The sequence below is a fragment of the Nicrophorus vespilloides genome, unplaced genomic scaffold, assembly GCF_001412225.1.
Source record: "Nicrophorus vespilloides isolate i.1.1-1 unplaced genomic scaffold, Nicve_v1.0, whole genome shotgun sequence".
NCBI lineage: Eukaryota > Metazoa > Arthropoda > Insecta > Coleoptera > Silphidae > Nicrophorus > Nicrophorus vespilloides.
Genome location: NW_017100098.1, coordinates 247,275 through 261,074, shown reverse-complemented (window position 1 = coordinate 261,074; position 13,800 = coordinate 247,275). Strand labels below are relative to the sequence as shown.

Genomic DNA, 13,800 nt, shown 5'->3' with positions numbered 1-13,800 from the left:
GAGGAAGTTTTAATTTATTGCCGGAGGGTTGCGCAAACTGTATGTACATGTACAGCTACAATTCCCATTTTGTAGTAATTTATGTTCAGGCGGTTTCTTCGAACTGAAAAATTCGGCAAATACTTCAACAAATTGGTTTTACGTATTTAATTGAATTTGAAATGTTTGCTTTAAAGAAAACTTTATTCCAATTAATGTTTCTCGATTACAACCCTAATTGTAATAAAATTCCATTTTTCTGTTTATTTCTGTATCGTATACTATAAGATGACTTTTATTTATAGAAGATTTTTTTTAAATCAAGGTTTTTTTGAAAAATAAACATATTTGTTAGGACTAACTAGAAGAAAAAAAACATTTTATATTTACCGATACGCTGCATTGCAATACATCGAGACTTAAAAGGTAACTTTTCCCGGATTTTTGTTTGTTCCCAAATTCTCGGATAAACTCCTTTCAAAGTTTTACAATGCAGGTTCCAGGAAGTGAACAAGAGGATGGTGGTAGGGAGAAAGGTTGTCAGTCGGTCAGTTGTAGTTGTATTTAGCACAAGTAACATTGTTGGTGAGCAATGGACGGTCCTAACAAAAATAAAGTGGAGGAAGAATTGGCGACAGCCTCCGCTCTCCCAGAAGAAACTGCTAAGTCAGAGTGCGATGTTTGTTCCATGCCAGTAGATGATATCGTGACTTTGCTTCCTTGCAATCATAAGTTTGCTTGTGAAGAGTGCAGTTTCCGGATGGTGAGGTGTATAAGCTGTGGTTACTGTATCGAGAAGAGGTTACGTGGTGATGGCAGCGAAATATCTTCCGAAATTCGTGCTCAGAAGGTGAAACTAGAGAAGGCATTGAAAAGCGCGTACGACACTATTAGAGAACATTATTTTTGTCAGTATTGTTTTGATAAAGAAGCACATATTATATTTAGGTGCGGCCACAGAATGTGTTCACCATGTGCCAATGATTTAGACAGTTGTCCCCTATGTCACAAATTTGTAACTACCAAAATCAAAATGTATTAATTTTTAGTTCAAGAAATACTTTATTATCAATTATATTATATGGCAGTATACTTTCATTACAGTACTTATCACCAATCAACGATTATTAAATTCTAATTATTTTAATTCATATTTTAAGTTCATTTTAACATTTACATTTTTCAATTTTCATTATTGTTTCTTGCAATTTAAATCTCTAATTTTATAGGACTGCATTATATCTAACCTACAGTTTATACTCCCACAATAAAATAAATGTATTTTAACTAAAAATAACTATTTTTTTCTATTTCCATTTATAGTTTGTTTTGTCTGTACTTACAAGTAATTTCTATATAGCAGCAATGAAATGACATTGTGTAATATGAAATTTAAAATTATAAATATCCTTTTTATGTAATGTATTGCCGATTCTGCCGAAGATCGCCCGAAGTGATCAAAAGTTTGGCCACCCCTGTCGTATAGATCCATTTCTTTAAGAGCTCTAATACAAAACAGAATACTAATTTCTTTGTTTTAAAATAAAGCAGGGTATGGTAATGGCTGCAGCAGAAATAACATCAATGCAGAATTTAAAATTATTTCAATAACAAATGCCAATGGAAAATTTTAGAGGTTATTCCATGGATGGAATGGATCGATAGACCGGACCAACACACCAAATAGCCTGATGCTGTTCTAAGACGTGATCGCATTTAGAAATTCCCACGAGGCGTTCCGGTTTATGAACTTGGATCTGTGGAAGGGCTGTTTCTACATTACAGTATACATTTTTCCTTGTTTAGATTTTTGTCCACTACTTTCTACTGTTATTAATACGCCGTCATCATTTTAATGAAGCGCGTTAATTAATATTTTCAGTTGTCATCTAAATTACATTCTGAGGAAAATTACAAATCAATCGTTAGAGTTGGAAAATGTATGGAATGAAAGCTTCAAAAATTCCTTTATATTGACTTTTTTCTTATTTGTTTCATAACGTTCGGAGGAGTACGAACGTTGCATCATATATGTACACAAATGAGATTTCTATTGACTGAACCCTCTATTTATTAAGATCGTGCAATAAACAGTAATTATTCGGAAACGGTTCCGGGATTCACGATGTTTTGATACACACTTTACATAATTAAAGTTCCCGTCTTATCTGAACGTTTTTTTTTTGTTCATCGATTCATCGGATTTGGAGCAAAACAAACTCTCGACTTTAGCCCACCCCGTCTTCATTTGAGCAAACATTTTCCTTTCCAATTTCCCACGTCCGCTTCTCTTAATATTTGCAATCTTTTCTCGCTCCGAACGTCTACCGACACAACGATAAGAGCAGTTTTCCGGCTCGGAGAGTGTCAGACGTGACAAAGCGAGAGATTTGGATAAACTAATTCCTCCGGTATTCCCTTACCGTGTGTACTTTTCGTTTTCCCAAATTAGTAAAGTAAGGTAAGTTAGTTACTAATCATTACTCATGCAAAGCATTACTCACATCTGACACGCAGATTGACAGGCTTGCTCATAGTTTCTCCCCTTGGATTTGATGCCAGACAGGTGTACGCACCGCTTTGCCACCTGGTCACTCTCTGCAGTACCAAGCTGTGGGTACTTATGATCACGCCGAGGGACATGTTCTGAGTCACTAGCTCACCCTAAAAAATAGAAAACAATTACAATATTAAAATACAGTTAATCAATGCGAAGAATCATTTCTTCTTTCAAAAATTAAACAAAGTAAACGATTACTAACAGTATTTGATTATTAATTAGTTTCTTTATAATAATCATGGTTAATTCGCCGTTTAGTAAACAATAATATCATTAGTGTCATAACGCATGGAAGTTTTGGAAATTAGTTGATATTTATTAGCTTATGGTCTAACGATACTATTATTATAAATTAAAATATTCAATTATAGAATTTCCATTATTTTTATTCTAAAAAATATAAGTTTTTACTTAGTACTTAAGAAATCATTAAGCGGAAAGTAATTGTAATATTCATAACCTATTAAAAATGAATGAAGCGAATGACCATCCCTCCAATTAATTGAGAATTTAGGCCCTAGCGTGTAATATGCAAAGCTGACCACCGTCGTAATACAAATATGAATATTAATTAATGTTAAAAAGATTGTTACCGAGATAAAACAAGTACAGGCGGATTTGAATGTAAAGTATATGCAAAAAGGAACCGGGACTCCGCCCAGATCTGAACAAACCCCAACGAACGGCACCACATTACACATTTGTTTCTCTTGATGTATTTCAGTAACATTTAATTTTTATTTCATTCCATAATGTTTTTTGTTCACCTGTTCCACAATGCCATTGATGTTGTTATTAAATTCGTAAATAGAAACACGAATTAAATTCCGCATGAATATACAAATTTTAAATTTAATTGCACAACGAAAGGCCAGGATTGATGTGCAAAAAAAAAATAGAACAACTGCGTGACAAATCAAAAAATAATTATTGTACTCCCACATATATGATATTCATTGTACGGCAAAAACAATGTAATGCAAAGCCAACAATAAAACAACAATCGCTTCACGCGCATTATTGAAAAACATCAAACGCTCTGGATGCAACAGATTTAGGAAATGAACAACGTAATTGCTATGAACGGTGGGTACGTTATTTTTAACCTGCAGTTGCGGTCGATCGCCAATAATTATGACAACATAAAAAATTATATATTTGATTTAATCACGATGTTGGACAACACATTCATAATTATATTGAATACATATCTAACTTCAAGAAAAGTACATAGCCATAGATAGTTACGAAAAACAAAAATGTTTCAATAATAATAATAAAGTAAATATTAAGAAAATAATGGTTCCATATTGAATTCAGTAAAGTATTCCTGGAATGTAATAAAATAAAAATCTGAATTCGAAACCAATTAAATAGGATATTTATGAGCAGGACAGGTCCTGCATAATAAACGGGGCGGACCGCCCTTTACGTGAGAAATTAATCGCCGCGGGAATAAATCACTCGTCCACAAAGTATAATTAAATACAAAATCGAAGGCACGAAAGCGATGCCAATGGATAAATGCATTTCTACAGGGTATACATTTGAATAAAATTGCACACGTGGCTCACGGAAACAATAGTATTATTGTGAATCTGAAGTTGTGGTGAAGTTTTTTGTTAGCAAAAAATGATAACTGCTTCTTTTTGTAGCACAAGGCTTCAATCTATAAGATTGAGTTAAGAAGTGTAAAAGCCAACTTATCTGTAGACCCTGAAGTGTTTCAAAAGTAGATAAAATACTGAATGGAGGTAACTGATTGTGCCTTTCTGCGTACTGACTTAATGTAGATTTTAAATTAATACTTAACTTTGCCAAAGTATTCGTATTCGTAAAATCGAATTGTTTAAGAATATGAAAAATTCATGTCAAAGTTTGATGTGTAAGATATACATATAAGCAATAATAAGAATATTATCAAAATTATGTAAACATATCATTTTTGGTGTAAATTTCCTTTGGCCAATAGCCCTTTTGTAACAGTTGCTCTTTTCTATTTTTCATATTATTATGATTATATGAATATTCTTTAAATTTTATTGGTTTATACGCTGTGACTGTTATAATCAATACAATTATTATCATTTACATTGTTAAACATTTATTATATGAGTCACGGAGCTTTCTTTTTTTTTTTGCGAATATTGGATGCGTTAAAAAAGTTGTGTAAATCATCAATATTGATTCTAATGGGAGACGTGTTTTGGAAAGTAGAAAAGTTTGTTTCCGCATCGGACGTTGGAAAAGGCGAAATAAAAATCCCATCCCTAATAGAGGCGTGAAAAAAGTTAATCCGAGTGCGATTAACCCCTGGGAACTTCATATGTAAGTGAACTTTCTGGGTGGCATTTATACTTAAAGTTGTGACAGTTTGACTAGCGCCACGGCCCATCCCCTTTGCAATAATAAATTTCGAGGGAGAGACTGCGAATCCGGTGAGGTCAGGAGTATGGGTGTGGGCGTGGGTGTGTGCAGCCGAACTTAACATCCGCCCAAATTAAAAATAAACAAACAAACTTTTCGCACTCGGGTTTGGGTTTGAGTTTTGGTCGGCAAAGTACCCTGCCGGAAGTGAGTGGGCGCTCTACGGTCGCCCGATTTAACGCACGAAGGGTAATTTACCCTGGGGGGTGTAAAAGGCCCGCGCCGTAGTTGTCCCTCGAGACGCATACCTTATACGCTACGGACAGTTCGCCCTTCTTCGTCTTCACTCTTACCTTTTCTATCTCCTTTTTTAACATCTTCCTCGTCCTATCTTATGCTGTCCTCCACCCTACGACTGTATCTCTTCATCTCGCTTTTGCCCTCTGAAGATCTGAACTCCCGTAACTTCTACTTAACGCGAGATACACATTTCCAATAGATTTTATTTCACCCACAGGAATGGCTAAATTATTGCCAATAACAGGAAGAATGTTACTTTATTACCTCTCCTTTTTTATATATTTTCACTTTAATATACGATCATATGCTAAAATATTCATTTAATTTCTGTAAAATTATTTACGGAGATAAACTAATATTAATTTACAAAGAAACAATAAAATAGCATATAAAAGTATATAATAATGATCTTATATATTATTAATATACTATATTAGTTCATGTGTAATAAGATATTTCCACAAAAAATAATGATAATTAATACAATATATCATAAGTAAATGATGTAATCATTTATTGTTGTAATGAGTTATTTTATGATTATTTCTTAAAGTATAAATGTCCCAGTCATAAATTGTGAATGATCACAAGGGCCATTTTTAATGACCGAAACAGTTAAACAGAAGAAAATCAAGTCGACTATGTGGCAAGGTTTTATAGTCGTGATGTAAGTGCGTGTTTATGAGCGGTGCGTGGTCCGACATGTGTAGTACATTTTATGCACTCTACGTTGGGGGTTCCCACGTTTTATATGCTTTCCACGTCATTCAAGATGCATATACCAAGCAAAATTGGCATTATCTTTTGGACGCGTCACTGACCGTCGTGCGTAACTCTTAGCTGTTTGACTCTTGGTTATTTATTTATGTCTTGTCTGAAAAATGCGGACGGCTTCTGGATATACTGTAAATTGGCCTCGCTTCAGTGTCCCTCTGAAGAATATTTTCAAGCGAGCCGTCGCATATCAACCGTAACGGCCGACTGGGGAATCGATATATCGGAACTATATGTTTATACAACACTTTGTTGGAAAAGTCCACTAAATTTGGTGCAAGTTCTGAACCAGCAAACCACAATATTCCACCCTCTCTCATTCTATGCTGTTTTTTTGTCATTTTAACTATCCCTTGGGCATTTAAAATTTAAATTCTGATTTAATCCACCTCCAACTCATTTCACACGTCCAACAATATACAACAAAAAGAGACACTTAAGTTCCGGAAAGACTTATGAATATTGGCAGAGCAACAGATAATTGCTAGATCACTTATATGTCACATAAAATAACTTCTCTTCTGAGCAATGTCAATCAATTTGCTTTTTTATTTATTCAACAACCCAAATTATAATTCGCGTATATGAAGAAGCAGATAAATTCCAACCTGTATTTTAATTTTGTTTCTCTAACATTTAACAAAAATAATTACTAATGAGAGTGCAAGAAAGTCCAAGGTCGATAGCCATTTTGGCCAGGTGTATTGAGTAGTTAATATTATTTGGTTATAATTCATTATTGTAACAATATAAAGTATATACACAGAAAATGTACATCTCTATTAATATTCCTGTAATTACATTTATTAAGTTGAAAATAAATATTTATAATTTCCTTCTGCCGGAAGGTTACTAATTCGATTTCCAACGGTTTCCTCGATTAATGTATAAATCGTAAAAAAAAACGAATTATTTTTTCAAGAATATTCATCGTATAAAAGATGATTCTCATTTATTATAACTAAATAATATTATATTTATATCAATATAAATTTAATCAGTATTTTTAAAAACAGTGGAACCTTGCTTAACGAGTTTAATCCGGATTTTTACTCGTATATACATAATATGTAAATGATGTAACAGGCGCGCAATCCGAGATTTCTCTTCTCATCGTCACTAGTTATGCGAAACGTCGCTCGTTAAGCGAATCATTTTTCTTACAATTCATTTTGCTCGTTAAGCGAAATGCTCGTTTGTAGAAAATGCGCTGCTGCATCTTATCAACGTTATTTTAATAGATTTTAAGTATGGAAAACATTTTAAATATGATATTTGAGGGTGGCAAAAGTGAATTTCTATTATTATGATTATATAAATATGATTTATTTATTATTTGTTTATGTAATATTGTTAATATTACATTTGAATAATGTTGTCTAAAAATTTTAAATTACAAATATTAGAGGATGTTATTCAAATGTTTGATTATATGACAGTCTTTAAACATTTCTAATGTAATTTCTAAAATAATTCAACTGGTTTTACAATAATAAACATTGAAATATGAATGATTACAAATTAATAGAAACAAATATGAATATTGTCAATTTGCCTTTTAAAGTATTATAATTTGTATTTTTTTAAAGACTACACCTTAAAAAGATAGATAGCAAATCCCAGGGATTAGAAAGAATGCCAAGTTTAAGCAAATGCGTGGATGGGCCATAACTCAGAAGCACCTCGTATATGCATGTTGCATGGGATTTAAGATGCCGGCTTCCTTCCGGCTACCAGCGATTATGTCGGATTAATTGTTTCCCGCATACATAATTGCCCTCTTTTGGAGAACTAAAGCCAGACGGCCCTGCATTAAATATTCATACAGATCGCAATTACACGAAGAATAGATTCCAGAGAACAGAAAGGCATACCTACATTTTCGATTGAAAACGGTGTGCCGTTAAGTGTGCGGTTAAGAATTACCATCTAAATGAAGGGAGCAGCTTAAATCATAATTAAAAGGGAGCTTCACACGCCCTATCCAGGCTCTCTTTGATTAGAGAAAGCAAACATCAAAGAATCCTATGCGGATCGAGCAAACATACCACAGGCAAATTGTAACTTTCGGTTGATTTTTAAATACCTTCGCATTTATCGACAGTTAGTACTTTTATGTTATCATTCTAAAGCAGTTATGTCCTATCAGCATTATTTATTGGAATGTTAATAATATTACAGAGCTAGTGTTTAAAACGACACATAAAAAAGATATTTGTTAGTTTCATTTAATTGATTTTGACTTGTCTACTAAAATGAAATCTTCGCAAAGAATCGTTATTATTTGAAAAAATATATTTGTGCTTTAAATCAAATATATAGGTTTCATTGTCATTGGACTCCGTAATAAATAGTCTTAGTTGCTACCTTGGCAAATATTTATGTTAATGAGAAGAACTATATTTTTTAACATTACATAAAGCAATGCAATAACATTAAAATTTAACTTGATTGTAAATGTTGAGAAACCCTGGTATTATTGAAACCTGCTTAGTAGATGGTGAAAACGCAAGTCTCTGCAAGGGTCCAAGCATGAAGCATATAACAGAATGGAAGCATACACGTATGCAATATTTGCATACGTTTAATATACAGCGGCGGTTTTTATTATTCCCGGAGATTTATGGGCCGATTAAATGTAATAAATATTTGCGTTCTCATGAAACGTTGCATACAAAACAGAACGCCGGAACTTGTGGTTATTGGATTTTACGTAACGCGCGGGTTGCTTACGTTGTGAAACCAGGTGATCTTGTGCTGCTTTGGATTGGATCTAATGTTGCATTCGAAGTATACGTCGTCTCCCTCTTTGATGTCCTCGGGGTTAAGAGTACTACCCAAATGCAGTGCCACTTGCGGTGGGTCTGAAACAGTAGAAAATGTAATTAAAGTTTCCATTCGGAGGACTTCAAGGAAACGGAAATAAAACATGAAACAAAAATGACCAAAAATGAAAGAAATCTTAACAAGAGAGAATATAGCGCATATGGAAATTACGAGCGTGAAAATATGAATTAGTAAATAATAATGTATTTTAATATATAGTCAAATAAATAAATTAAAAAGCTTTAGCTGATATAACAATAGAGAATTAAATCTATTAAAATTTATTTATTTAATATTTTTGTAGAAATATCTGAAAATTTATTGAATTGATATTTACGCTAATTTTAAATAAATCCTGTAATAAATTTCTGGGATTGGTATAATTATATGAATAATAATAAAAAAAATTGATTGAATATGCTGATGTTTACAAAATTTTAACGTTTTTGTCTTTATTTACTACTGTCACATTCAATATACACAGTTTGATCAACTGTTCGCCACCAAAAGTCGATTGACGTGTTAGCAAAATTACAAATATAATTATTTAATTATCAAAATCGCTAAAAACGAAATTCTGAATTAAATCCTATTATTTCAATAATTTTGGATACCGGTAAACAGTGAATCACTTATACATTGTGTGCAACCACACATCGCATTATACACAACACACAGGTAAATCTTTGTTACACAACATCGGATTATTACCCAAATAATTCCATAAGCTAATGCAATATAACCGACGACGTATATACTAAATAAGCAAAGTGTATTCGGTAATCAAGGACGCTGTGCATTTCATTTAGGAAGATTTCATTTTGAAGTATCGTAACTCCTCAACCCTTTGCTTTCAAATACTTCAATGAATTAATTACTTAGTTCTCTTAGTATGCATTAAGGCTTTGATGTCCATCAGTCTGTACCATTTGTGTGTTAGTTTACGTCAAGCAAATTCAATACATCTAAATACTGTTTGCCTTTCATGTTATATGGTTTGCATACATTTTATGACGCTTAGTAATATTTTTTAAATATTATTTCACTCTAATTTAATATACTGAACTATATTTGTAATTTAAATTACTTAACTTAAAAGTTAAAAGTGAATTAAAACTGAAAAAACTGATTTTTTCATTTAAATAAATGTAATAGTTAATTTTGAGCGTTTTTATTAAAAGTTAAACCCAACTAAACGTTTAGTTATCGACTAAATTGTATAGTCAAGGCAACATAATCAGATGGAGACAACGGAGTAACAGAAATTGTTTCGTAATTTTGCTAAAATAAACTGTTTGCAAAGCGACAGCAATATCCGTTTTTCGGGAACCCTTTTAGAAATGACAAATTGTCGTGTCCCAGGGATGGAATTCTGGTTGTGTCTCAATTGTAGGAATTAAATAATTCAATTGGTTTTAAACAAATATCTTTTAAAGTATCTACATTGCGATACTCTTAAAGATTGACTAAGACTATGCACGTCTTAGATTTTTATGAGACTATGCTCGCTTAATTAAGGTTTTACTGAGACTGATTCTAAATACTTATTCTACTTACAAAGTTAATTCTTAATAATACGGGGCGGAAGTTATGATTGGGAGTAGGGCTTGTATATATTGATGATTAAGCGTTCCCACGGGATTCGGCCTTGGTGGTTTGTTATAAGACTGGGACAAAATCCTATTCATGAGTGTTTTGTTTATATGAAAAAGATGATTGATTGCGATTGTACGTGTAATGATTACTATGTGTTTATAATAAGGACTTGAATTCGGAGTAAAGGTATAGGAGTATCGATGGGAATGTTTACGCTTGGTCTCCTTTCTATATATTAAGTGTATCGAACTGGAATCACAGTAGTGATTCCTTTATGCTGATGTGTATGTTTATATAATAAGGCGACAAACAGACGGCGTGTTTGTCTTTAGATCCAAGCAATTATAGCTCACATTGAAAAATTATTTTACACTAGATATTATTAATTTATCTATTGAATAATGCATTTCCAAAATAGTTTTAATTATGTATTTGGTACTAAATCTTATAAAATTCATGGCATTGATAAAAGGTAGTTTGAATATATAAAATATAAAGCTTCAAAAATATATAACTTGAACCATTAAATAATATGCATGCGACCGTAGAAATTAATATATCATAAAATAAATTATTTCTATCTCAAAACTTCACTCGCATTCAAAAGTTGATGATACTTTCGTTTTAATATATATATATCAGCTGCTTTTATAAAAAAAAAAACTAGAACCAAGATTTATTAGTTTGAAATATTTACCTAACATTATATCAATTTTTGGTATTTAATATTAATTTGAGGGTGGAAAGACTTGAGTCGATAGACCTTTGGTTGCATTGTAACTAATAAAGATTATTATTATTAATTTGATATACTCAAAAGCCTTTTGTATGTTTTACAATAGAAAAAGAAATAGTATTTTAATTTGAAAATATAAATTGTATAGATATAATTTTAATAGAATAGGAAATATTTTGATATTTTTCTATTTGCTGATTTCAATTGTATAACAAAGATAACAGGAAATATTTGAGTAAATAATAATCTAATAAGATCAAGTCAATAGTAAATATTTGAATGTGAATTAACATTGCGACCGACACGCGACTATTGCAGAGATGCTCACATTCTACTAAAAGTACACAAACTCATAAAAAATTCCTTTTTTGTATTGTAAATTAATTCATAATAGATTTGTAATAAATAGAATTATTAGAGAGTACAATGTTATTGATATTCAAATATGATCTACGTGTCAAGTTACCTTATCTTTGGATTATAATTAAACCAGGCGCAGGTTTATTTATAGGTTATAGGTAAATAATAGGTACACAGCATAATTGCTTAATGAAAATGATTACTAGGCTACATATTTTATGGGTCGATGCATGTATCTAATTTAGAGACAAGGTATCCGCACGTCCTATCTACCACCCACACAGCATTTGTAGATTATAAAAGTTACAATAATGCCGTTATTATCTCTAATTTTATTATCAGGTGTAGTTTGTCAATGTGTCATTAAGCGGAACACGCGAACGTTCATTTAATGCCCTATGGATGGTTCATAAATTACAATTGAAATGCGCCTTAATTTAAATTTAAAATCAGGCACGCGCTCCGCGTAGAAAATTTCTGTGCATGAAATGTATTCGGGATAATTTAGGACCTCGCTGCTCCATATTAAATTTTATTGATTTTATTGCAGAACTAGCTTAGATTCCGAGCAATCCCCCTTGTACGAACCGTGGCCAAATTAATAATATCCCTAATACATATTTATTATATATCAACTTTAATATAATTTAATATTAGAACGGAATAGCCCATTGTGTATATGTATGCAATTATGTATTATTATTAAATAATTTCTATACAAAAATAAAATATATTTTATAAAACACTTAATGAGTTTAACTTGCATGAAAAGAGGTTACGAATGTTAAAGGTTGACAGTAAAGTTATTAATCACAATATACGCGATTGATAATATTGTAATTAATTTAATATTTTACATATACACACAACATCTATTGACCAAAGTCTTTCCACAACAAAGAATAATATTTTGCAGAAATTAATATTTTTTTTCTAAAAATGCCTTTTACAATTTTTATTTAACATTGTATTGATGATCAATACCATCCAAATAATTAGAATCAAAAACATATTATATTTTTAATAAAGATGCAGTTTTGGTGTAACATTTTTTTTTAAGTTGACCAACTATCAATTATGGAAATCGTTTCAATATAAAGAAACTATTTATTTTATCAAGTTTCTCTGGGGAAAGATTTCCGGCGTTCCTAAGTGTTTTCCTCAGGTGAAGCGAAATAAATATGGGTTAGTGCGAAGTGCAGCTGCTGCGGGATCTGAAGAAGTAAAGTAAAAGCAAAAGGAAAGGAGTAGGACCCACGAATTGCTTAATGAAGAAATAACGGCGTCGGCGAGAGGGTATGTATCGGAATTTGACTGGCGTAATCTCGAATTAATTTTCTCTTGCAGAAGTGGTGTAGGCCCTGCCCTATTAGGCTCCGAAAACCGCACTTTTTATCACTCATGAAATTCCGACAAAGTTCGAGAAAATTCATTAATTTTCTCTGCATTTGTGCATAGTTTACCTGATGTTAAACAGAAACTCATTATTGCTTAAACCAACCGCGCTTAAAGTAATACATTAAGAAGTTGTGAACAATAAACCCAGAGGCAAACATAACACGTATGTTTAACTACAGTCATATATTATATAGTTTAGGCAGTTAAACTAACCACTAGTTATTGCTGCTCGTTATAATATTCACGTTTCTATTATTCATATACCAATGCTCCTCATACGCTTGTTACATCCATCAAAAACTTTATGATAATTACCATTTGCCAGATAAAAAAAAGGCTATAGTTCTCAGAATGTAACGTTTCCGCTTTAGTACTCGGTTCAAGTAGTTAATCCTGGAAATCTGCCAGGAAGATAACTTCGATGATTCAGTATTTCGGACAAACAATGAAAAAAAAATATATATATGGAATTAAAATCACGTTTGTGGCCAACCCATTTGGCCGCCCGTTTTCCTGTTGCCATCCGCTACTGTAATTGTCAATATGTGCCAGAGTGCACGTTCAGAATTGCGGCTTGTTATATCATTCCAACAGCCAGCACATATTTCCTATATGAAATATTACTACAATCAGATGACGTCTATTGGAATATTCATTCTCAACTAAGTATTACTCTTACATTTCTTCTAAACTCATTACAGCACATGCATGTGTACACGTTAATTGATAATAGTAAAATAACTTATAAATATAGATAATACTTATATTGAAATATTTGCATTTAAGTTAAACATATTTTCGTAGGTTTAGTAATAACCTAATTTAATTGATAACCTAATTAACATAATTTACCTTTGCTAATTTAATTATTTACCAAATAAACTTTTTATATGCTAGAATTTGC

The 13,800-nt window shown here is 31.9% G+C and overlaps 1 protein-coding gene across 1 annotated transcript in view; it reads right to left on the bottom strand.

Annotated features, from left to right (window-relative positions):
• LOC108567884 (hemicentin-2-like) overlaps positions 1 to 13,800 on the bottom strand; it is a 104,942-nt gene that overhangs the window by 7,549 nt on the left and 83,593 nt on the right. The window contains exons 8-9 of the mRNA XM_017928600.1: positions 8,714 to 8,844; positions 2,484 to 2,643 (exon numbers count right to left, since the gene is read on the bottom strand). Coding sequence (XP_017784089.1) covers positions 2,484 to 2,643; positions 8,714 to 8,844 — 291 coding nt within the window. The remainder of the gene's footprint in view (positions 1 to 2,483; positions 2,644 to 8,713; positions 8,845 to 13,800) is intronic.